Source organism: Apus apus, chromosome 1 (genome assembly GCF_020740795.1).
Source record: "Apus apus isolate bApuApu2 chromosome 1, bApuApu2.pri.cur, whole genome shotgun sequence".
In the NCBI taxonomy this organism is placed as follows: domain Eukaryota; kingdom Metazoa; phylum Chordata; class Aves; order Apodiformes; family Apodidae; genus Apus; species Apus apus.
In genome coordinates, this window is record NC_067282.1 from 203,581,328 (window position 1) to 203,607,807 (window position 26,480).

The 26,480-nt window shown below is 45.3% G+C and overlaps 1 protein-coding gene across 4 annotated transcripts in view; it reads right to left on the minus strand.

The window, feature by feature from the left end:
• The window catches only part of PLXNA4 (plexin A4), a 477,499-nt gene that overhangs the window by 145,967 nt on the left and 305,052 nt on the right, over positions 1-26,480 (minus strand). For all 4 annotated transcript variants that reach the window (XM_051626583.1, XM_051626591.1, XM_051626600.1 and 1 more), the window contains exon 5: positions 24,161-24,261. In XM_051626583.1, coding sequence (XP_051482543.1) covers positions 24,161-24,261 — 101 coding nt within the window. The remainder of the gene's footprint in view (positions 1-24,160; positions 24,262-26,480) is intronic.

Sequence of the window (26,480 nt, forward strand, 5' to 3'; positions counted from 1 at the left end):
TGTCTCCTGAGCCTCCCAACAGATCCATCACCTCCCCCAGTGGCTCAGGAGAGGACGTGAGCCACAAAAGGCAGCAGAAAGCTAATCCTTCAGCTATATAAACCAGCCAATAATATGCAGGACATTTCCTATTAACCACCACACATCCAGACAATTACTCTGATTGATTCCAATCAGGTTTTACACTGTGTTTTATCCATCAGCACAAAGCTTCACTGCCTGTTAATATCATGGGGCAAACCATTCTTAATGGAGACTGTCAAACATTAGAGTGTCAGCATTAGCAGGCACAAGAACTGATTAAGTAAATGCAGCCCTAGGATGGCTGAGGTTTTGCAATCCCTGTGTGGAAAGTGCAATACAAATAAATCCATTAGAGCATCCACACAACATTAAGCTAACCAATAATTCTCCCTTTGCTTTGAATAAATTTTAATCTGATGGAAAAGACTGAAGAGATTCCTCAATGTATTAGGTCTTCTACAATCAGGATTATTAGGCAGGCATGATACAAATGGGATGGATGGATGGATGGATGGATGGATGGATGGATGGATGGATGGATGGATGGATGGACAGTTGTAGAAACAGACAGATGATCTGTTTTATTCCCAGCCTGCCTTTTGTCTGGGACTGGGAACTTTCCCCTCTCTCCACTTTGAGCAGTAAGGCTGCCACGTTTGTGGATGCTCTTTTTTTGAGCAAACATGCTTAAACATGTTTGTTTGCAGTAGGCTCAGTGATCACAAGAAAAGGCTGTGGAATTTAAGAAACATGCCCCTGTTGAAGACGGTGGGGAAGAAAAGTCCTCATGGGGGACTCCAGAGAGTGAGGGCAAGTGGGACCTTTCTCCATGAAATTTAGAGGCATTAACCAACTATTATCTTCTCAAGAAGGGGATGAAATTTTTGTCACTGTCCCCTGCCCTGATGCAAAAAAAAAATTGGAAAAAAAAAAAGGTCACTATGCAGCAGAGAATAAGGGTCCACAAGGAGGATGCTGTGAGCTAGGAGGAACAAGAACTGATCTATGATTCTATGATTGATTCTATGATTGAGGAAAGAGCAAAAGGTGATAAAGAGTCTGTGACTCCAGATACGTGACAAGTGCATGAAGGAGAGATCAGTATGGAGAAGAAATAATCCAGAGAGCTCCTGTTTGCATCAAAGCATGTAGATATGAGTTTCCACAGCACTTGAATAGAGTTAATGTGTGAGGTTTATACACGCACACAAGGTGCACACATCAAGCTCTCCAGAGAGAAGTCAATAAACCTCCAACCTCCAGCTCCGAAACAAGACCCCGCTGAAGAGAGTGAGGAATGAAAGTCCCCATGGGTGACTTTGTGAGGTAAGGGCAGCTGGGATCTTCACCAGGAGGAAGGAGGTGGCCAGGTTATTCTTCCAACCACTGCTGAAGAAACTAAATTCCTTCCAACCCCAGTGAACACAGCTGCTATCTCCCCACAAAACCAGCAAACTAATGACATGACAGGTCCAAAATTTTAACTGCAAGTGCCATGGGAAAGTACATGGACACCATGGGCACCTTCTACTTATTTAACCAGAAAATATGGAATTGCAACATATGTCCCAAGTCACTCCCTTTGCTCTGTGTATGCTTTTCAAGCATCTTCTACAGTCCTCTTCATCTTCCAGTCCTCTCTCACATCACATGCCTTATTGATGTGTTTCTACCTCTTCTATTAGGAGGAGTACTCCACAAGCAAATGAATCTCCCTGTCAGGGATTTCCCTGATGGCAGTCTCGGGTGACAGGCTATTGTCAGTTGACTTCCAGGGAACCACACTGCAGAATCCCTGTCCCACACTGAACCTCCCTCCACTAACCTGCAATTTGCTTTGCCTGTAATATGTGGATCTAGCTGCTTTGTCCATAAGAATAATACATTCATGCAGACACAGCCTGATATTCATAGAATCAGAGAATCACAGAATGGTTTGGGTTTGAAGTGACCTCAAAGTTAATCTAGTCCCAAGCCCCCTGCATTGGCAAGGACACCTCCCACTAGATCAATTGCTCTGAGCCCCTTCCAGCCTGGCCTTGAACACTTCCAGGGATGGGGCAGTCACAGCTTCCTTGGGCAACCTGTTCCAGTGTCTCACCACCCTCACACTAAAGAATTTCCTCCTAATGTCTAATCTAAATCTCCCCTTCTTCTAGTTTTAATCAATTATTCCCTGTCCTCTCACTGCAAATCCTTGCAAAAAGTCCCTTCCCAGCTTTCCTGGAGCCCCTTCAGGCACTGGAAGGCTGCTATGAGGTCTCCCTGGAGCCTTGTCTTCTCCAGGCTGAACACCCCAACTCTCCCAGCCTGTCTTCACAGGAGAGCTGTTCAAGCCCTTGGATCATCTTTATGGCCCTCCTCTGGACTCACTCCAGGAGCTCCACGTCCAATTAAGAAGGACATTATTCAGACTTGTGTGAAAATGTTTAATAACTGGAGTTGTTCTTGCTCACCCCATGGCTGAATGGGTTCTAGCACGGATTCAAATCTTTGTAACACTAGATCTGCTGGTGATTTGAGTTCACTAGAACTACAAATTGCCAGCACTACTGAAAACTACCACTTGCTGTCCAGTGGATGCTTGCAATTCCCTTTAGAAACTCTCTTCCCCAAAACACCAACTTTCTGAGTACTTTTTTTCCCTGACTTGATCAGTTTGCTGCATCTTTCTGTTCTTTCTCAGTAAAAAACAAACAAACAAACAACAACCTTCTCTTTTTCAGGAAAAAAAGAAACCAACCAACAAAATCCTTCCAAAGTGCTATCAATAGCACTCATGCAAAATAGCTCTGCCCAATGCCCTGGGTTATTTTATCAGATGTCGAAGACAAGGAGGAATGGCAAACAGCCCAGAGCACTGATCAGAAAACCTGGTTCAGCTTATTAATGTGAACACCTGGCATTGGCTGTCTTCTGCAGCAAGGTCCATAATATGGATTCCAAATAATTAGACGAAGGTCATGGGTAGGTACAGACCTTCTGCCTTCACTGAAACAGCCAGCCCAGACACACCAGGTGGGGGCTGCTGACCTCAGATATGTGTGGAGGCCTCATTTCTAGCCAATGATTCAATATCTAATTAAAGTATGCACAGCACCCATGTAGTGATTTGTTGGTGCTGCTTTGAAGAAGCACCAGTTGGACCAGAGCTTTGTGAGAGAGCAAATCCCAGTTCCCACCCAGCAACTCCTGATCTGCAAACAACCCCTGAAATAATAACATTTCTCTTGTGTTTCTGTAACAACCTTGAACTGTTCCCTCTGGTTTCATGGATACGTTGATGCTCAGAGGAAAGAGCTAGGGATTTCTGTCCTTGGCCTTGCAAAGGAGGAAATGGATGGACTCAGAAGATCAGCCAGATCCAGGGAGACACAATTTCCTCCCAAGACACAAGACATGAACTCTGCAAAATTTAGAGCAGAAATCCTTGTACCAGGTGAGCGACAGTGTTGGTTTGCAATGACACACAGATGGACCTGGCTGGAGACAAGGGAGAGAGTCAGAGAGCTTCAAAGATATTTAAAAACTTAACACCTTCAGAGCAGTGCTGCATCTAGAGAAACCACTCCAATTAGGCAGCTTTTCTTGTAACAGAGGATGAAGGTCTGTGCTGGCAGTTTCAGGGACTGCAGGGTGCTGGGTGATGCAGGCAGTTAGTGCCTATTTCTGTCCTGCTACCAGTTAGATCTGGGGTTGGTTGGGTAGTTTTTGGGTTTGTTTTTTTTTTTTCCCTTCCAGCCTTCCTCCATCCCTTCAGACACAGCTCAGTCTCAGTTTGTGTTACCTTATAGATTTCTTTCCTTACTTTCACACTCAAATCATTAACAATTATCACATGCAAAGAATCCTCAGTGCCAAGAAGTCGATGTCTGGAGGTAGAAGTGAAAGAGGAGCCAGCAGCAACAGCAGCAAGTCAGATCCCTTCTTTGGCACAAAAAAACTTGTCTTGTTAAAATACCTCTTCTTCTGCTCTCAGTCTGACCAGAATGGACACCCACCAGCTTAACCAGTCTACCCATCATAAAAGGGCACAGCTCTCCCATGAGAAGGTGAGATGCACTAACATCCATATTCAGGTATTTCTCAAATCTAGGAGGAAATAAATCACAAATCTGGAAAGATTCATTTAGTAATTCCCTGAAGACTGTGTGTAACTCAGGGATTTCTCTACCAACCTTTCTCTTACGACCTTGTCACAATGACTGGCAGGTTGGATTTTAGACCAGCATGTGGCTGTGACACTGACACACCTCACGTTGGAATCGTTTAGATGAGCAGATAAAGTTGTCAGTCCAAATCCATCCTTAAAGCATCACCCATTACATGTCCAGTGGAAATCAATAAATCTAGTAGATGTCCCCCCTGTATGCCTGGAAGAATTCAAACTTTTGAATCATCATTTTTAAGAATGGAGAACCTGAGGTTTACAGGAGAAACATCACTGGCTCATCGTGCCTCAGTGGCAGAGTTTTAAACAGAAACCAGGACTCCTGATGCCTGGTCCCCAAGGAAAAGACCACTTCATAACAGACTCACCATGACAACACAGACAGAAAGTTCATCAACTGCAATCAAAGGCAGGAAAACAAAGAACAAGATGAGGGGAGACAGTGAAAATTACTGACTTGAGATGAGCCGAGTGTACATTTTAATGGGTATTTGGAGTCCCTGCTGTTGCTGCTGAAAGGCTTCTGCAATGATCTTGGCTTCCCCTTCATGCAGTTACTGCACTACATAAACACAATCCACCCAGTGCTTGACTAATGTCCAACAAAAGCTGCAGCTGGCAAGAAGGAGGTGGAGTTTCTGAACAGGACCACAGGGTGGCTGGAAAAAAAAAAAAAAAGCCCCAGCTCCAGGCAGCATAGGGTAATTGCCAAATATTGTCTTGGTCCAACACCATGCCAAAGAGCCAAACCAGTCAATATCAGAGCCAAAGCCAGCTCCAAAGCACACTGAGCAAAGTAAAGAGCAATTGAGTGACTTCATGTCTGCACAGGGCTTCCAAAAACACCCTGGCTGGGTAGGTATAACAGAGGTCGTAAAAGCATAGAATCATAGAATGGTTTGGGTTAGAAGGGGCCATTAAAGTTTCTCCAGTCAAACCCCCTCACAGTGAGATGGGACATCTTCAACTAGATCAAGTTGCTCAGAACCCAGTCCAACCTGACCTTAAATGTTTCCAGGGATGGGCCTTCTATCACCTCTCTGAGCAACCTGTGCCAGTGTCTTCCCACCCTCACTTACAAAATTTCTTCCTAATATCTAGTCCAAATCTACCTTCTTCTGGTTTAAAACCATCACCCCTTGTCATATCATACAGGCTATAAAGTTTGTCCCCATCTTTCTTATAAGCCTCCTTTAAGTATTGAAAGGTTAAAAGGAGGTCTCCCTGGAACCTCCTCTTCCCCAGGTTGAACAGCTCCAACTCTCTCAGCCTTTCTTCACAGCAGAGATGTTCCATCTCTCTGATCATTTTCATGGCTTCCTCTGGACTTACTCCTACAGGTCCATGTCTTTCCTGTGTTGAGGCACTCATCACACTGCACATCAGCTACCACAGCCTGGGTGACCTTTATTTCAGAGCTGTGCAAACTCATGGTGAAAGGCCTTTGAAAACAGAGGGGCACAGAAATGGCTGCAACAGCTCAGCCCAAACACCCGTACAGTCATTCAGCCATTCATTCTGCCTCTGACTTAGCAGATAATTGGGTGAAAAAAAAAAAATTAAAACAGAGATTCTAGAGTGAAAATTCTTCTGGCTTAAACTCCCAGCTTCCAGCAAGCAATGCCATGGAGACTGCCTGACATGGAGCCTGCAGTCATTGTGTTGAATACCTCTCAACACATCTTTCTTTCATTAATTTGTCTAATTGCTTTCCAGGCAGTTGTATTTCTGGCCTCCATAATGTGCTTCACAATGCTGCACAGATGAATGATACATTATATGAAAATGTCCTTTCTTCTGTTTGTTTTAATATTCTGCTTGATAATCTCATATAAAATTCCCTAGATCTTGAGTTGTGAGAAATGGGGAGTAATCATCCCCTATTCACTTTCTTCATTACACTCATGATTGTTTGGATGCATTATAGCCCTCTCAGTCATCTCTCTTTTAAGATTAGAATCACCAAGTCATACAATCTCTCCATGCATAAAGATCATTAGAAACCTGTGTTCCTGCTTCCCACACTTCCCACTGCCTTCCTGGTTTGACTATACTCATTTTAACCCAACATGATCAAAAGTGTCCAGTGCACCCAGCATGGAAGAGCACCACGGATGGCCAGGGAATGATACTCTGTTGTGTTCTCCGTTGATTTCCAAATCATGCCTGGCATCATAGGCATTGTTTGAGGTTTGCAGGGAATTACCCAGGCTGACTTCAACACCTCCTTCCCTGAACACCTCTATTTGTTAACCCCACATGCAACAGCCCTGAGCTACACTTGCCATCTTATCACCCTGACACTCCATTTTGCATACTCCTTGCAGACTTGATCACTTTTGACAACCCTGAAAAACCATCTATCACCAGTTAACTTTTCTGCTTCACTCTTTACTCATATTTAGCTCATTTATAAATACACCAAACACACTTTGTCCCGTGGGATCCTCCCTGGGTATTCCCTCCCTTCTATCATAACCCTTTATTCCTGATCTTTGTTTCCCATCTATGAGCTGGTTACTCATCTATCAGAAGACTCTTCTTCCTGCCCCATGACATGATAGTTTAAATTCTTTTCTGTGGGAAAGCTATTAATTCCTCTGTATTAACCACATCATCCATATCACATGGACCTTGATTTGAGAAAAATAAGAGAATTGTGACACCCACCCCCCTCCCCCAGCATGTCATATGATTCTTTTCAGCCTGTTTTAATCATGGTTTAAACAAACTGACAGGTAAAAAAAGTCAGATTTCTGGATTCTAGTTCTTGGACTCTTCATGAGCCCAACTTAAAAAGAGAAAGGTACATTTTCCACCTTTGATTCTGTCACAGTTTGACACATTCCCTCAGTACCAAGGCCAGTAAGTAAAAGATTTAATTACATAGCAATTTCATATCAGAGTTTCTTAAGGAACTTGTAGTGAATATCACTTGTTATGTTCTAAAAGCATTTTTTTACTAAACCTTCAGTGACAGACACTTCAGACATCTTATGCCCTTCAGAAAGTAAACTTCTGGGGGAACCCTGTTAAATTTTAATCATTCATTTTTATGAGGTTACCAATGTGTTTCCTATGTGAGCTGCTCTCTGATTGCTTTGTAATTCACACAACAGAGCTACTGATCTTGTTGTTATTGTTTCCGTTGAGCACTGTTTCCAGTTTCGAATAGTGTCTCTTTACCTTGCTTTTTAAACAGACATTTTAAATTTTTATTTATTTATTTTTTCATTCCCTTTTACCATCTTTCAGGCCTTTTTTCATGAGTCCTGTAACTTCACAATAAACCTCTTATATGATGCCTTTATGCAGTCTCCAGGATACCATGAAGCACTTGGCCCTTGCGGCTGCTCCTTTTAACAAGCTTCCTCATTTTTCTGTTCCTTCCACTTTGAAGTTGAAGTTCACAGTAAATTTATTTATTTATTTATTTATTCATTTATTTATTTATTTATTCTTTAGCCCCAAATTTGAGTACCATGTGCTTGCTCTTACAGAGCAATGCATTGAGAGCTGTGCCCTGCAGCACATCCCCCCAGGTAAATCCTGAGAGTAAATTCAGATTTGTTTCTCTATTAATAGGTTTACAGGGGATGAGCTCCAAGTCTTGTGGCATTTGCTCTCTGACTATGAGGGCACTTCAAGACTCTCATTACTGCATTTTCTGCTCTCCCAACCTTTTGGATTTCTCTCAGCATGTCACAGTCATTGTCACTATCTTCGACTGGTCAATAAACCAGCCTTAACACTGTTCCCTTCCCTGGGGACATCTTGTCACTTGTGCACAGACTGACCCTATTTTCTTTCTTTATATTCACTTTCTTTAACATAAAAGCCCTTTCTTTAACATCTTGTCTTCTTCTATTGTTCCTGTGTGATTTCTGCCACAGATGACCTTCCTTCTGTCAAGGTTTTAGACTGTATATCTTATTAGCATCTTCATTTAAAGCAGACTACTAACGTGTGCACAGAAGAAATGTATATTTAATTTTATCTGATTGCCTATTTTCATGTGCCTTGATTAAAAGGGACATTTGTTTGGACTGATTTTTGCTGTTTCTTACTTGAATTTTATCCAGTTCCAATGCAATCACTTTTGAAAAATAAAGGCATATTATGATTTCACCTTTAGACAATGAGTTTCAGCCTTCAAAACCTCCTTCTTGACTGATACTTTACTTAACTGGCAACAGCCAGGTTCCTTCCTGTCTTATCACCCATTTTTTGGAAAGGTTTCCTTATTCCTTACCGACTTTTCCTACTCTGCTGTCTTACCTACAAATTGAGACACTGTGTCTGTGCCTGGTTTTGCATTTGACAAAATGCTTCTAAAAGAATCTTGATTTTTAGCTTGTTATCTTAACAGCTTGAGTCTTTCCTCCAGGATTTCCCTCCTACTGTCTCCTTGCAGTTGGGAGCTGTGACTACATCCCATTGCCATATTAAACAATACTAGGAAATATTCTCTGATCCTGGAGCCAAATTACATATTCTGATCACCTTCAATGCTATTAAACTTTATTAACTTTCATAACACCTAGTGGAAATCCTGCCTGACTCATTGAATTCCCAAACATGTCCAGGAATTGTTTGAAGGAGCAATAGCTGACCCAAGCCAAACTATATTCTAAAAACTCTGGAGCATACATAGTTGCCTTCCAGTACCTAATGACATTCTCTGGAGTGGTTTTATTTACTACTACAAACATAGATTATATGAACCCAGACCTCGGGATTCTTCTGGATGCCTCAAGGGACTTAGAATGTCTGCAGCTTGCAGAAAAAGCATAGAATCCCAGACTGGTTTGGGTTGGAAGGGACCTTCAAGATCACCTAGTTCCAACCCCCTGCATGGGCAGGGACACCTCCCACCAGACCAGGTTGCTCCAATCCCCATCCAACCTGCCCTTGAATACTTCCAGGGATGGGGTATTCACACCTTCCTGGGGTAACCTGTTCCAGGGTCTCACCACCCCTTTTCAAGGAAAGATCTCTTATCATTCTTTGTTGTTCCCAGAAAAACAGCTACATCTTTACCTGCTGATCAAGTCTGCTGCCCCTCAGTTTGTTTCTGTCTGCACAGAGGGAGAAAGCACCACCTGATTCACACCCAGCCTTTCTGCAGCCAACACCTCCACAGCAGCTTACCCAGAATTTTTATCAAGCTCTATCATAAAACTGGCTATATTTTTAGCACTCACTAATCTCAGAGGGAGATTACTTCAGACACTCATTCTCCTCCCAGCCAGAAAGCTTATTCTAACTTCAGCATTAACTGCCCAGTTTGTGTCCATTCCCTCTTGGGCCAGTGTCATCTGCATCTGCATCACACCCTTCTTCTTTCATTAACTTTTAATCCCTAAATGCACATAAATGCACACGTCTTTGTTTTCTCCACTCACTGAGACCCACACCAGCCTCTTCTTGCCCAAGCAGCTCTGCTAACCCTTCTCAAAGTCTCTCCCAGTTTCATCTCTTATTTCTTTTCCAGTTGAGGCAGAAGAGTTGCAGTGTCCTGGCCTGGTACCTTAGAGGCAAAAGAAACTCCTCAACATTAACACTATCAAATGTACATCAAGTCAATGGGGGAAGACATCTCATCCACACTTTCATCTTACAGAGGCATGTCTGTCTGTCTGCCAGTGCAGGGACCATGTGCCTGCTCTGGAATCCCTGCAGGGTTATGCCAATATAACCCTGATCAGATTTTCTGCTTTGTTTGTTTCCACATGGCTGGAAAAAAGTGAGTGAACCTTCATGCCAAGTATTCCAAGGGGTGAGCTACAGGAGTGACAGGCAGGCCAGGGAATTCCTAACTACTTTCTGAGAGATGTTTCATCTGCAAATAGCTCTGACATGACAGAAAGAAGTTGCTATTTCAGATATTTAAAAATATGGTAGAACACTGCTTGGCCTTAATTTTGAGGTTCAGCAAGCTATTGATTTTTTGATTCTTTATACTATGTTAATGATGTCATGATCATATCAGAGCAGCAGTGTACTCCTGTAAAGCTCCAGAGTGCAATTTTTAATAGAAACTATTAGTATTCATTGATTTTGCTATAATTCATTAAACACATTTTCAATCTTAAAGTTTTAGGGTATTTTTTATTAACCATAAATTCCCTAGACACCCTGGAGGAGTGAATAGTCAAAGTGTTTACTTTTCCTCTTAGTTTTTAATTTGGGAATGGGGGTAGTGGGGAAGGCTGTCTTCTTCAGCCCACACCAGCTAGTAGGAGATTAAGCATAATAGTCAATAACTGGACTGATGTGTTCCTGAGCAGCTCAAGAGGCAGCTGTACCATACTTTGCCAATTGACCAGATGATCTTTTGCTATGTGTCTGCTCTCCTCCATCTCTTGCCAACCCCTCCAGATCCTCCATCAATTAAAGCTGGGAGGGAATCCTCAAAGCCAGCTTTTTGTCTTTGGGCCTTGAAAACAGAGAAGGGAACAGAGAGAAGAAAGTCACTCTTTCTCTAACAGTACCATAAGAATTAAGTCCCTCCCACGCAGAAAATCACATTCATACCTAGGTATACTGAGACTCTACCCAGAGAGACTGCAGAATCAGATCCATACCTGAAAATAAGGCTTAAGATGGAAAAATCATTCTACTTTCTGGGTTACTCATATGTTCAAAGTTACTTGCAGGCTTGTTTGCAGGATTGGGACTGGGTGAAAATGAGGAAGGGATCAGATTGATTCACTCTCATCCATCTTTGCACTTTCTTTTCTCTCTGAGAACAGCACAGAGCTAAAGCTCTTGGCAAGCATCCCAATGTTATCCTCATAACATTATTAACTGTCTGGGCCCTGGGTGGAAAAGGGCCAGGAGAGCCTGTAAGGAGAGGAGAAAAGCCACCTCTGGACCAGCCACATCCCAGTGGTGGCTCCGACTGAGATGCTCAGTTCTGATAACACCTTATCAGGCCAAGCACTGCTGGAGGAGACAAGGACCAGACAAAATAGGAATAATGTTATTTGAACTGAAATCCTGCCCCCTTGCCCTGCACAAAATAATCCTCTGCTCATTTGGCAGGGTTGGCTGGCATAAGTGTCCCTTCCAAGTGGGTGTTGAAGGCAGGACATGCCAGTTCCCAGCTCCTGGAGTGCCAAAGGAAAGGATAGCTCACTGGGGGGGCTCCTGTCTCTCTGCTGCAGCTGAGAAAGTCTGCAGACAAAACTTGGATCCCTTTGAGGAGAAGGCTTGGGTCTGTGACAAAGCAAAAGGAGTCTGAGTTTCTTGTGGTCATTTCTCCACCTTGGTCTTGAGCCATGAAAATGGGGCTCCATTAATACTATCGAGACACTAAAGAGGCCTCACTTCACTGCCTTTCCTTCTCCATCCAACTGCAAGCAAGGCTATGTTCCAAATATCTATGAAAATCTCAAGATTAGCCAACCATATGTGCTTGCAGCCCAGAAAGCCAACAGTATCTGGGCTGCATCAGAAGAAGAGTGACCAGCAGATCAAGGAAGGGGATTTTTCCCCTTTACTCTGCTTTCATGAAACACCCCCTGCAAGGCTGGGTCCAGTTCTGGGGTCCCCAACACCAGAAGGACATGGAGGTGTTGGAGAATGTCCAGAGGAGGCCACGAAGATGTGCAGAGAACTGGAACAGCTCTGCTGTGGAGATAGGTTAAGAGTGTTGTGGGTGTTCAATCTGAAGAAGAGAAGGCTCCAGGGAGATCTTAGAGCACCTTCCAGTATGAGAAGGGGCTCCAGGAAAGCTGGGGAGGGACTTATTACAAGGTCCTACAGTGATAGGGCAGGGGTACTGGTTTCAAGCTGAAAGAAGGAATATTTAGATGAGACATTAGGAAGAAATTCTTTAGTGTGAGGGTGGTGAAACACTGGCCCAGGTTGCCCAAGGAAGCTGTGGTTGCCCCCTTCCTGGAAGTGCTCAGGGCCAGGTTAGATGGGGCTTGAAGCACCCTGGGTTAGTGGGAGGTGTCCCTGCCCATGGCAGGGGGGTTGGAACTAGGTGATTTTAAAGGTCCCTTCCAACCAAACCATTCTCTGATTCTATGATTCCATCTTGGTTTCCTTTCTACTGTTACTACCAAGGGTTAGAGGGAGGAGAGAGAGGATGCAACTGCAACTGGGGGACAGCTTCTTACAATGACCTGGTTCCCAAGGTCCTCAAGGGGCAGTACCCAGCACTGTCAGGCACTGCAATACTTCTGCCATGTCTTGGTGAATATCATGGCAGAGTTTTGCATGCCACTCTTATCTGCAGGAGAGGGAGTAGATCTAAATTCTACATGCTATTTTCTGCCCTACATTTTCCTGATATCTCCAGCCTTCTGCCCTCCTCCCCAGACCCAGGAATCAAGCAGGGTCAGGAAAAGGGGAGGAAATGCCATACAACAAACACTACCCCAGCCTCCCTCCCAAAAGTGCACTTAACATCTCCACCAGGCTAGCAAGGGAGAAGCCTTCCAGGCACAAGTTAGTTAGATCGAGATTATTTTTTGAACATGTCTCAATTAAAATGTAGATTTCATTTATTGCCTGGGGCCAGAGGGGTAAGAGGCTTTGGGAATGAGAGGAAGGGAGAAGCAAGACACTGGGGCATTTACTTCATTCCTTTCTGTCCTGCCTGCCTTAACCCTTCTGGTACCACCTCTGCTCTAACAGCAAGGGCACAGGGTGATTTGGGTATGTTTGTTGGGTTAAGTAAAGAACTACCCATGTGTTTGCACCTTGCCATGTTTGCTAAGACTCAGCTTTAATTAAGCAAATGCAAAACTTAGTCATTGGTGAGATCAGCATCATGCTTCGTAGCACTGTCTGGAAGTTCAGAGTCATAAAATCCAGCTCCCTTCAGGACTTCTGCAGGCCACACTCATCATCTAAAGTGCTTTGAAGCTCTGGACCTCACAGCCTCATGCAAGGTGAGGAACTGCTACTCCTCTCCTACAAAAGTTGGGCATTATTTAATAAGTAGCCATTTATGTTTCCCCAATAGCTGCTAGATGAAACTGCCAAGAAGGCAATTCACTCCACTGCCTTAATCACCTTGGGGTTACAATGAACATGATCAGAAAATCTCCTCCTCTTCACTGGCTGCTGAGACAAGAAACCTGATAGTAGACGAGTTCAACCCCATCCTAAATAACTTGTCCAAAACTATGGGGCTTGGAGCAACCTGGTCTAGTGGGAGGTGTCCCTGCCCATGCAGGGAGGTGGGAACTAGATGATCTTTAAGGTCCCTTCCAACCCAAACCATTCCATGATTCCATGATTCTATGATTTTGTATCTCCCCACCAGGCCAGAGGTCAGACTGTTGGATGACTTCTGTTGTCATAGCAGGTGGCCAAGGAGATAAAACATCTGCAGCTGCCCTGGTTCCTGCTGCTGAAGGTATATTACTCCAAAGTTGCTGAAGAACAGATCTGAAGAGGAAAATTATGGAGGAAAAGACGTCCAGAAAAGAGGATGATGATTGCTCAGATCTTATCACCAAATGAAAATTCTGTCTGGGACAGACAGAAGAAGAAGATACTACACTCGTAACAAAGCAGGGAGGATCCCACAAAGAAAAAAACAAAATAAAATAAAAGCCCCACAGCAAGATGAGACATTTAGCTTCAACCTCAGAAGATGCTGTGAACTCACAAAACCTGCCTGGAGGACTGTGGTGCTCTGGAGAAGGGTGATAAAATCTCCCTGGTACAGAAGGCAACTGGGAAAGGATCAGCCACTGCACATCTGCTGAGGGAATGAGTGCAAGGGGGTGTGGGAGCAAGAGGGAAAATTAGGGGCTGGGGACACACATGCTGGTGGCAAGCAGGGACATTTGGTGGCAGGTCTCTGAATGTGGGATGATGCAACAGAAGATGATGACATGCATTTGTGGGTAGGAGTGAGTGTGTGCAGATCCATGAGGAAGATGTATCTGGCTAAAGACATATCTTAAAGTTTTGCTGTGCTTTTCAATAGGAGGGAGAGCTTCCTGATCCTCTCCCCCTCTCATTCCTTTCTGAGACCTGTCAGAGGTTGAGGATGATGAAATGTCACAGAAGAAACTGTGGAAGGCAGGTATGGCCCTGCCCTAGGGACAGCTTCTTTGGCATGCCATTTTTCCTCATTGGCAGATCATTGGCTCAGAGGCATCCAGGAGCATAGAATCATAGAACCACAGAATGGTTTGGACTGGGAGAGACCTTAAATATAATTTCATTCCAACTCCCATGCCATCGGAAGAGACACCTCCCACTAGGCCAGGTTGCTCAGAGGACAATTCCCTACAAACATCCCAGTGACAGAGACCAAGTTTCTCAAATCATCCGTATGTCATGACACTCACTGAGTCTAGTCCAGAGGGTGGCACCACCTTGCAGGAAATCCTAGCCCTGTTTTATTGCAAATGAACCAATCAAGTCTTGGATTATTTTTAAATTAATGGGAGGAGTGAAACTAGTCAAGTTACAAAACCCAAACCTGGGTTTTGGCCACCCCAAGAATATGTGTGGAGGGGACATCCCAAGCTCAGGTTGGGCTTTATTTTTTTGCCCACACACAAGGGTCTAATGTCCCTTGTGACTTCCTCAGGACCTCATCTGGCCCTCAATATATCTTCCGAAGGAATGGGTCTTCATAGGCTCTGTGTCATATTTTCCATCCCCAGGGGAACATCTCAGATACCCCAGACACTCCAGTGGCAGCAGACAGCATGGCTGGGTAACTGAATTGAGTTCCTTGTATAAATAAACCCACCTATATTTAAAATTCTTCTTGTATATTCTCCCTACATCTGTGTTTAGGTACCTTAATTAAGACCTCATGTTGCCCCTCCATATCTAGCTCTCCTTACTGGTTCTGTCAACCTCCACTTTACAACCTAAGTCCAGGTACAATCTTTCCCTCTGGCAGCCCCTGTAACCTTGCACCTCAGCTCCAAGGCACATATGACAAGTTTTTAAACAGATCAGGGTGGTCCTACAGCTCTCCCCTGTCCCTGTCCTCTGTCTTGCTGTTACCCTAGGTGTGTCCTGTGGGATATCTAGATATACCACCCACCAATATGTGGTGTCCCACAGCAAAGATGATGCTGATGTGATGAAAATGTTTCCCCTGTCAGGGAACCAGCATACAAGAGGTGAACATCATTATCTCTTTCTCACTGTATGTCTTAGCATATGAGAGACACCTCCTAGTCCTTGGTAGACTGTGGGTTGTGTTTTGCATCAGAGAAGAAGAAATCCCAGAGATCTTTCTTTCTCTGCAGAGGCTGAACTTTCTGCAACGCCAAACCTGTGCTGCTATTGTTCCCGTGGTGGAGACAAATCCCAAGTAGGACACCTAACTCACAGGGCTACATCAGGAGAAAGCTTCTGCTTGAACTCACTGTACAAAGTAATTATCTTCCCACCCCTCCCCACTGCCCTCTAGCAAAATAAGCTAATCAAGGAAGAAGGTTGTTATCAAAACACATTTACCACACACCTGCCTCTTATGGTCCACAGTGTCCAGTGCTGTCCCCAGGTTGCCTCAGGCAGGTACAGCCACGGAGATAATCAACCTGTGAAGGGCACAGCTCTGCCCTGCACTTCTTAGGTAGACTGGAGCAGCAAAAGTGCTCCCAAAAGGGACACGGTTGCATCCAGGGAGTGGAAGGACATCAGCAGGGCTGAATGCACAACATGCAGGTGCAGCAGTGGGTGATCTCTGCAGGGCTTGTGAATGGCTGTTCTGCTCAAAGGGGCAGGGCTGGTTTATTCAATGTCATCGTCCATCTGTAGAGAAATGGGGTTCCCAGGAGCCTCTGTTTCACTGGGGGCTTTATCACCATCAATAGACATGCTGCCCATCCCAAGGATTTCCTCCTGCTCTCTGAACTAAGAACCCTGATCTCATTTCAAAAGGCCATTGGAAAGCTGTCACATTTGGGGCTATTTCCTCTGCTCCAAAGGAGAGGCAATGGCCAGGTGTGAACTGATGGGTACTTTACCTCTACCTCGGCAGACAGATTAAAGATTATCCAGGCTCAATGCAGAATGGTTAATGGGGCAATGTCAGTCTGTGGAGCCCCCCTGCTGTGTGCTCCCCTCTGTGCGAGGCCTGAAACGTCGTCTCCAGTTTCGATAACTACCTGAGAAGGAGTGGGAATCACTCTGTGCCAAGGCCAATTGTGGGAAGATGACTCCTCTTCCCTTTGCTATCAGATGGAGAGGTTCACAGGCCATGAGCGTGGCTGTCCGAGCACCAGTTGTGACCCAGGGGGAATCAAACCAAACACTGTTGGGACACAAGGGGTCTTGACAGCTGGTTCACTCCTATCTTTGTCACCATTGTCTGGCAGTGCTAACACTGCCAATCAACCAACCAGAGACCTTCAAACCAAATGAAAGGTTCAAAAATTCCTGCAATTATTTTTCCTCTCCACCATTGATGTTTTTCTCCCCATTGTGTACCAGCAGCATGTATCTAGCAATCTCCTGTTGCAATGAGAAATGCCCCCAGACACCTCAGGCACACAGGGATATTGAACACAGAAACTGAAGCAGCTCTGAACTTCCCTTATGACGGGGAAGATCAACCCAGCCAGCTGCAAGTTTCCAAAAGGACGCAGGATTTTAACTAGAAACCATTTGCTCTTTGAGTGGCTGATACACCTTTATGAAGATTAGGACAACTGTCATGTACCTTTGAAATGTAGAAGGTCTCCCAGGTATTTGAGGGCAGCAAGGTCTGGCTTGTAGCAAGGCCATGCTAAGGCAGGAAAGGACACAGAAAGCTTTTCCTATGAAAAAAAAGGTCCCAATCATGATTGTCAAGCAAATGCAAAACACTGCCTTACTGAAGGGACTCTGGTTTGCACCGTGGGCCTTAACAGCATGGGGAGGACAAAGCTGGGACAACTGGGACCTTGGTTTCTTGTAATGGAAGCTGAGGGTCTATTGGATCACAAGCATATGCAGGAATCAGTAAATCACTCTTTTCTGCCTATCTGTTGGAGCTGGGAGTGGCACAGGACTGAGTGAAATCCCACTTTTGCTGTGCTGCTGGGTCTCTGAAGCCTGACCCATGCCCTGTGCCCCTTCCCCACGCAGCACCTGAGATGTCCTTTCACCCCTGTGCGACTGGAGGAAAAGGCTGGGAAGGAAAAGAGAGGAGATGAAGGGGAAAAGGATGAAAAAAACCGCAGCCTGAAAGACAGTCACGGTCTTTCAGACGGCAGAAAGTCAAGCAAGAAAAAGACCCTTCCAAAAAGGTCTTATTGCAGCATCTGTAGGCAGCTCAGGTTACCCGAGACTCTCTAGTGATTCAGAAGACTTTGACCAAGAAAGTTAAAGCCAGGGACGATCAATGAGCCTCTGCAAGCAGCATCGTATCGGGTTACCTGCTGAGACGAGACAGCAGGAGCTGCACTTTGTAACTTTTTCCTTTTTTGTTCTGGTCTGGCAATGAGTCTGAGCAAGGATAACAAACCTCCCTCTCCCTCCGCATTAATCCTTCACTCCCTAGAAAACAACCTGTTTAAGAGCCTTTTTTTCATCCGTATTGTGTTAGAAATGAGAATTGTAATTTCTGGGTAGGCAGGTATCCTGCAGCTACAAGGCAGATGGAAAGAGCTGGAGAGGCAGAAGACTTGGGGGGCAACTTCCCAGATCCTGAGGTAGGCATCTGCTGCCAGAAGACAGCATAAAATCCTTCTGAACAGGGCTGTCCTTTTATGGGGAGACCAAAAAAACCTCGTGTATGGCTTCTCAAGTGTCTCATAAACACCACGTCTGCTGCTGCAGCTACCCAGATAACCCATAGTACTTTGACTCAGAGCCCACCAAAGGGATCCAGGAAAGTGACTGGTATGGCCCATATCTAGGAGCTATCTCTCATTGCTTCTTCATGGGTTGAAGATGCCTACAAGAGGCCACTGCATCCTATTCCCACTCTTCAGGAGTAGGGAGTTTTCTCTTGGTACATATTTTACAACTGGGGTGCAAAGCCACCAGAGCCAGCTCAGGTCCTTAGGTGAGGGTCTTGGGTGCCAGAAGGGCACAAAAAGGACATGCAGCTCCTCACGAATGAGCAGAGAAGTGCAGAGAGCAGAGCCAGCAGAGCCTCTGCTATCTCTGCAGTAGGACAGGCTGGAGATGCTTAAACAAACCCTTTTTGCTTTACAGCAAATGTCAGTTCCTTCAAACCAACAACATTTGTTGATAGCTTTGAATTTCCCATCTCTGGGGCTGGTAAAGACTTCTGGGGGAGAAAGAAATCACAGATGCCCAAATGTTTCATTTTAATGAAATAAAAAGGGAAGGAAAAAAAATAATAATTCTTCACTTCAGAATGACTTTTTACTTTGTAATTATAAGCAATTTCCTAAAACCTGAAATAAAATCCCAAAATAAGATCTTCCAAGGTCTGAATGAATCATTCTCCAATTACTAAATGGTATCATCCCTTCCTAAAGAACATTTGTTATGAAGAAAAAAATATAAAATTATTGGCCCATTACAAGCTGGGAAAAAAAGGAGAAGGAGAAGGAGGAGGAGAAGGAGAAGGAGAAGGAGAAAGGAGAAGGAGAAAGAGAAGGAGAAGGAGAAGGAGAAGGAGAAGGAGAAGGAGAAGGAGAAGGAGAAGGAGAAGGAGAAGGAGAAGGAGAAAGGAGAAAGGAGAAGGAGAAAGGAGAAGGAGAAAGGAGAAGGAGAAGGAGAAGGAGAGGAAAGGAAAGGAAAGGAAAAGAAAGGAAAGGAAAGAAAAGAAAAGAAAAGAAAAGAAAAGAAAAGAAAAGAAAAGAAAAGAAAAGAAAAGAAAAGAAAAAAGAAAAGAAAAGAAAAGAAAAGAAAAGAAAAGAAAAGAAAAGAAAAGAAAAGAAAAGAAAAGAAAAGAAAAGAAAAGAAAAGAAAAGAAAAGAAAAGAAAAGAAAAGAAATAAGAAAAGGAAAAAGAAAAGAAAGTTTTGAAATACTACAAGCCCTCCTAGAAACTAGAACTATTTGCCTCTGTGATAGCAACTTCTGACATGCCAGCCAAGGACTTTGCATAAGAACAAGGGCAGATCCCAGAAACAGAAGGAGGCTGCTGCCCAGGGGCTACATCCTCCCTCAAGGACAGCTTGTGTATGTTCAACCATTCATCCCAGAATTGGACAGAGGCTACATGACAATGCAATGAGGCAGCACAGATACCATCTAAGTGGCAGCTGACATAACAGAGCCGAGGACAAGTCCCTTCTGCATCTGGCAATGTCAGAATGGTTCCCCTTCATAAGTGCTGCCTCTCTCTGTTGGGATACTGCTGCTCTTCTGCCCCAAATACCCATTCTGCTGGTAGCTGGAGTGTTAAGCACAACCCAGAGATATAATGCAGGGCTGACAACTTGTGTGGTAATCATGTGCACATGGATTAGTGTCTGCTCTGGAGCTGATGATGGGCCAGGCAGGGATAGTGAGGATTCATTCGGCCGCAGAAGAGTTTATCCCTCCTCTGGGAGCAAAGAGCATCCCTTATCACTGCCCTTCTGCATGTGAGGGGAAAATGAGGTAGAGGAGGGTAATAGTGTGGATATGGATGGAGACAGAAGAAGCTTGCCAGGGGTTTTGGAGGGATGCTTAGATATTGGATGACACCTTTGGGCACTGCTGCATCTGACACAGGAGCAAGCTGCAATTCTTTTCATGATTGCAGAAAACTTTGCTCTGCTCTTTATCCCCCTCTCCAGCTCCTGTTCAGCCTGGTGACATTGCTTCGACCTTGTGACCAGGCACTGAGTGCTGCCATGCCAGCTATCAGCTTTTCAGCCTGGTTCCTCCCCCCGACTCCCATCCCAGCCCCTCACCCTCCCCTGGAGACACGGGCAGCAACTGAAAGCCACATTTTCAATTTACACCAACTAAATGATTCATCGCTGCTTAAAGAGGCTTGAGCAGAGCCCAGGAGGGAGCTGAGCTACAGCAGGGAAAGGGAGCGGGGGGACAAGATGGGGGGGAAAGATACAGAGATGAAAAGCTCTAGTGACCTGCCCTGTATCAACTCTCCTCTTCTCAGGGCAGAAGCCAATCAATCTCCCCCCTCCTCCTCCTTTCTTCTGCAGCCGTCTGTGGGTCTGTCTGTCTCTTTCTCTCTCAGCAGACTCAAGTTTCTCAGTGTAAGGTAAGGACAGCGGAGCCGTGGAAATCGATTCCAGGGCCCTGGCACGACGCCCTCCGTGCAGACAGCCCAGCTCTGCTGGAAGAGGATGGATGGAGAACTGTCCCCAGGCCCCTCACGTGGTGGGAGCGGAGGGTAGCTTGGAAATGAGGGTCTGGGGAAAAGGGCCTGCACCAACCCTTGAAGTGCACATCCCAAAGTGAGAGAGACACAGAGACAAGAAGACAGAAGCTGTACCCCATCTGGCAGTTTTCACCTGCCTCCCAGTCTACCATTGTTTCTCTTGGTGGTTTACACTGGAAGAGAAGGATGAGTGAAATGCAAGGCTTTGCCCAGAGGCAATCTGGTTTCCAGCACCACTCTAACCCAGGTCTTGCACAGCCCATCTGCCTCATAGAATCATAGAACCATCGAATCATCCTGGTTTGAAGGGACCTTGAAGATCACCAAGTCCAACCATAACATAAATCCCCCTCCCATCACCTGATTTACCCATTCAGTACTTAAATCATGTTGCTGAGCACTGTATCTATATTTTAAATATGTCCAGAGATGGTGACTCCACCACCTCCCTGGGCAGCCTATTCCATTGTCCAACATCAAACCCTTCCATAGAACTGCTCCCACATGTAGTGGATTCAGCCATGCTCTGGAAAGCCCCTGAGATTCTTTACTGGAAGGGATGAGGGAAGGGTTACCCCTCTGGACTGGGGCTTATGGCACATTTTCCAAGAGATCCTTCTGCAGGAGTCATCAATGACACATCCCCCTTGAGGAAAAGTCTGTTAATGAATCTTAAGGGGTTCTGATGTGCAAAAAGTTCTAAGAAGGGACTCAGAATTATGGCACTCTTGCCCTGAATATGCTACACAGCCAAACCCTGTTGAAAGGGGTGTAATTGGCTCTGCTGGTTTCAGGGTTACCTAAAAGGTTGAGGAAAATGAGACCTAGAGAGGAACACCTGAGGCTGAATTGAAAACCCCTGCCCATCTAGGACTGGAAATCACAGAATATTAGGGGTTGGGAGGGACCTCTGAAGATCATCGAGTCCAACCCCCCTGACAGAGCAGGACCAAAAAAACAACAACTAGGGCAGTTCACTCAGAAAGGCATCCAGACAGGTCTTGAAAATGTCCAGAGAAGCAGACTCCACAACCTCTCTGGCAGCCTGTCCCAGGGCTCTCTCACCCTCACAGGAAAGAAGTTCTTCCTCATGTTGAGGTGGAACTTCCTGTGCTCAAGTGTGAATCCACTGGCCCTCATCCTACCACAAGGCACAAGTGAAAAGTGGTTATCCCTGCCTTCTCAACACCCAGCCCTCATCTATTTATAGACATTAATTAGATCTTCTCTCAGTCTTCTCCTCTCTAGACTAAACAGCCCCAGGTCTCTCAGCCTTTCCTCGTAAGGAAGGTGTTCCAGTCCCTTCATCATCTTTGTAGCCTCCATTGGATTCTCTCAACTAGATCCCTGTCCCAGAGGTTAAGTGACCACAAGCAGAAGGATGTGGGGATTGTGCCATCATCCAGGTCCAGACTGCAAGGCCAAAATTCCCCTTGAGGAACCAAATTTGCAAAGATGTTTCTTTTTCTCATCAAGCCCGTGATGCCACCTTCACTCCTCATCAGACATCACATTCCTAACACTCCCTCACAGTGAACTGCTGGGCAGTTTGCAGTTGTCTCTGCCCCTTTGTTCTCTGTTTGGGGATTTATTGCTGTTTGTACTGATTTCTTGTTGCTACTGACCCAGGATGGAAGGAGATGAAATGTCACAGAATCATAGAATGTTTCAGGTTGGTAGGGGCCATTAAAAGTCATCTAGTCCAAACCCCCCACAGTGAGATGAGGGACATCTTCAACTAGATCAGGTTGCTCAGAGCTCCATCCAACGAGACCTTGAATGGTTCTAGGGCTAGGGCATCTACTACCTCTCTGGGCAACTTGTGCCAGTGCTTCACCACCCACATTGTAAAACATTTCTTCTTAATATCTAGGCCAAATTTCCCCTCTTTCAGATTTAAACCATTGCCCTTCTCCTATCACAACAAGCCCTGCTAAAATGTTTGTCCCTATCTTTCTTATAGGTCCCCTTTAAGTACTGAAAGGCTGCTCTAAGGTCTCCTTGGAGTGTTCTCCAAGCTGAGCAACCCCAGCTCTCTCAGTGTCTCCTCACAGGAGAGGTGTTCCCTATCCAGCATTCCTGTAGTACAACCAACAACCAAATCCATGCTTGCTGATGCTGCTTGCACCTAGTCTGTGCCGTCCCTCCACTGAAAGCAAAACACACAATGTTCCACAGGGTGGATGCAGGATAAGATGATATGGAAGCATATTATAGAACTACATATCAAATGGAAATATCCACAGGTCAGCAGGGTGGAAGTTTCATGGGTTCATGGCTACCAGCCCACCACTCAGGACTGCTTCACCAAGGATCCCTGGAGCAATTCCAGAGCCTGCGTCAAGTTTTTGGACAAGTTTTGGGATGGGTCACCTAGATCTGATCTGAAATAAAGCAAACTGTTGTAGTTTGGATGAAGGTCACACAAGCTAAAGAGCATTCGAGGAAAGTTGGAATATGGTACAAATATTGTTCCCTTTTCCTCTGTTCCAGAAAGGAGAGGTAGCAAAGAGGATGGCTTTGCCTGAATCACCAGGAGAGTTTGCAATGCAACAGGAAGAATTCAGAGGTGAACTCAGCAGGAGAAGACAGACACACTGCAACAGCATGGTCCACCAGAAAACCCCTCCATCGCTGCCAAGGGCACTATGAGACTTGGAGTGACAGCACCCCACAAAGCCATGCTCAGCTGGAGGTGTTTGGTTAGGCAGATCCAATCTAATTTTCAGCCACTGTCTCTGCTGAGAAGTTCTTGGCAAATGAGACCTTCTTGCCACTCATAGCCAAGAGCTCAGCCAACCTGACACCTCCTTCTCCACAGCCTCAGCAGATCTCTGCAGGAGAGATCACTGGCAGTGAGGGCTGCAGAGATGAAACTGCAAGATCACTAGCATCATTAAAAAACCTACAGAAAACAAAGCAAATTAACTAATCTCCAAGTCCTGAGGACACTTGGATCCAGTGCTCCTTGCAAGGAAAGACAGTACTGTTGAATAATGAAGTGGTGACCTGAGTTGCCTTCTTGACCTGTTATACTGAAGCCCAAGGATGTGGAGACAGATACATTTGCTCAGCATCCTGGCCAGATAAGCCAAATGAGCAATTTGGGTCATTTGTCCTCATTTGGCACGGACAAGTTGATCCACACAAAGAACAAATGCTCAACTTCAGGATCAACATTTTCCCACAGCGAACATACAAACTGTAAGGTCCCCTTGAAATATAACTTGGAGTGAACCCCATGATGGTTACAGGGCCCTGATTCCTCTCTAAAGGTGATGAAGATCATGGTAAGTTAGAAGGAGGAGAAGTTCAGGTCAGCAGAGGAAAACTGGAAGTGCTGAGACAAGGATCTGAGCTGGGTTGGTAGTCAGAGACAACCTGCCTTAACCAATGGAGACTAGAAAATAACTGCCACCCAAAGAAGGGCTGCTGGAGGGTTTGATTCACAGGACATCAGGGTGGACAGGTGCTTTCCTGGTGCAGTCAGCAAGCTCTGGATCAGGTGGTTGAGGAGATCTGACCAGTGCCTACCACCCTTCTCTTCCTTTGTCTTCCAAAGAATACTTTCAGTTAAACAAAGACTCCCCCAGTAAGTCTCCGAGACCTTGCTGGAAGTACCTGGGGGACTCATTGGCTCAGGCAGGCACACAGAAAGCATTTTTCCATTGAGGGAAGATGGTTGGGGAAAACACAAGGCTGGGATGGTGGCAAACACCAGCAGGTACTTACATGTTGTGAAGAACACACCATCCACAGTGAGGGTCACCTGAGCCCAAGCACTCGCTGCAGGTCTCGTACTGGCTACATGACTCCACGGGCACCCGAGTGAGCTGCGGGAGGAAAGGGGACAACTTGTCAGGCTTTTCACAGGGCTCTGCAATACCTATAATGACTTGATGGAGGGGTCACCTCCTCTGTCCTCTCCCCCTGGAGCCTGTCTTCCCAAGGGGACAGCTCTTCAGAGCTTGGCAGGCCTGGAGCAGAGAGAGGGAAGTGGCTGCAAATTCTTCCAGAGTTCAGTCTGGTGCAACTCCTGTCCAGATCTGCACTCAACTCACTGCAGCCCTTGTTGAGATCAATACCTCCCCTGTGGTCCTCTCTTCCCCATGACCTTTCACACTTCATGGTCCGATGACCTCCTTGGACAATTTCACCAGGAATCAGCAAATCAGGCAGGCTGTGTACAGACTGGTGACCTTGAGACAACTAAACAACACGTGATCTTCTGCAGCACGTGAAACTCACTGGATCTCGTGCTCTCCCACATGCTGGTTAAAGACCCTATTGCTTTCTGGCTTCCTGTGAGAACTAGGTCTCATGATGTCTTTGTCTCCCACCCATGACCTCCCACACCATCACTGGTCCAGGACAACATTAGCTCCACTCCCCATTACCCATACATCTTTCCAACCACCAGTGTCCTGTCCCTGGAGAGGTTGCTCCCAGCAGGATGAGGACAAGTCTACCAGCCTGGGTATTGAACGAGCTTGCTGTTACCCTGACTTTGCATCTCTGGAGGTGTTGCAGGTGGACCTGAAACACCCATCTACTGCCCAAATGCTGCATGGGGTTTGTTGTTGTTGTTGTTTTCTTTCTTTCTTCCTTTTTAATTAAAATATTTCAGTCAGAGATTTCAAAGATGGAAAGAACAGCCTATCCTGACCTCCTGTCTAATGGACCAGAGACTTTTGATTCCTACTAGGTTTTGTAAGCCCCTTACTTCTTTTGAAGCCAAACATCCAGCTGGGGCCCAATGACCTGATGGTCCCTTTTCCATTGATTAAGCTTCAGAGACGTTCTTTAACACACAGTCAAGTGCCAGTGCCTTCACCTCAGCTCGTGTCAGCAGGCAGAGTTTATTCCTTCAGATGATATAATATGGTATTATCCTGATGAAACACCCCTGAGAACTTCCAACTATAAACTGCAGAACAGTTACCCATGACAAATGGCAAGGATCCTGGTGACAATTTTTTCCTTGCTGCAACATTCAAGAGAGTTTGAGCTGTGAGGTGACAGATTAAGATGCATTCTGACTGCATCTGTAAATAAACTGGGAATTGGCTTTTATATATAAATATATATCAGGCAAAACTGCAGCTATTTATAAAGACCTTTTCTGTTTGTATCAGAAATTGTCTTCCTGACCCCTATACAGACACCCCACATGGTAGCTGATAGTCTACAAGCAACAGCTGAAAATCTGTAGGTTTACCTCTGGCAGGTGGCAGTAGCTTGGAAATATGATGAGATTAATTTAATGCCTGTGTCAAGTCGCCCAAAGAAACCAACTGTGGCTACTGAAAGTTTTTAATGAAAAAGGGAGAATGTAGAAAAAAAACACAACTAAAAGCAACACACACACACAAAAGGCAAAATCAAAAACCCCTACAAAAACACCTTTCTCAAACTGAACCTATTGTCATGAGCATAAGAACATAATCAGGACAGACCACAGAGCAACAAAAATGGGAGTGAGTCATTCAAACTTCTGTAAGCATTAAGAATCAGAGAATCACAGAATAGTCATGGTTGGAAAGGTCCTCTGAGATCACAGAGTCCAACCTAAAAAAAAAAAACAACCAAAAAAGCCCACAAAAAATCCTCAAAACCACACCCCCAGAACCCCCACAACATACAAACTATGTATGGGCTCACAGCCCAGAGAGCAACTGTATCTTGGGCTGTATCCAAAGAAGTGTGGCCAGCAGGGCCAAGGAGGTGATGCTGCCCCTCTGCTCTGCTCTGGTGAGACCCCACCTGGAATGCTGTGTGCAGTTCTGGTGCCCTCAGCACAAGAAAGATATAGACCTGTTGGAGAGGGTCCAGAGAAGGGCCACCAAGATGATCAAAGGGCTGGAGCAGCTCTGCTATGAAGACAGGCTGAGAGAGTTGGGGTGTTCAGCCTGGAGAAGAGAAGGCTCCGGGGAGACCTTACAGCACCTTCTCAGTACTTGAAAGGGGCTCCCGGAAAGCTGGGGAGGGGCTTTTCATCAGAGAAGATAGTGATAGGACAAGGGGTAATGGTTTTAAACAGAGAGGGGAGATT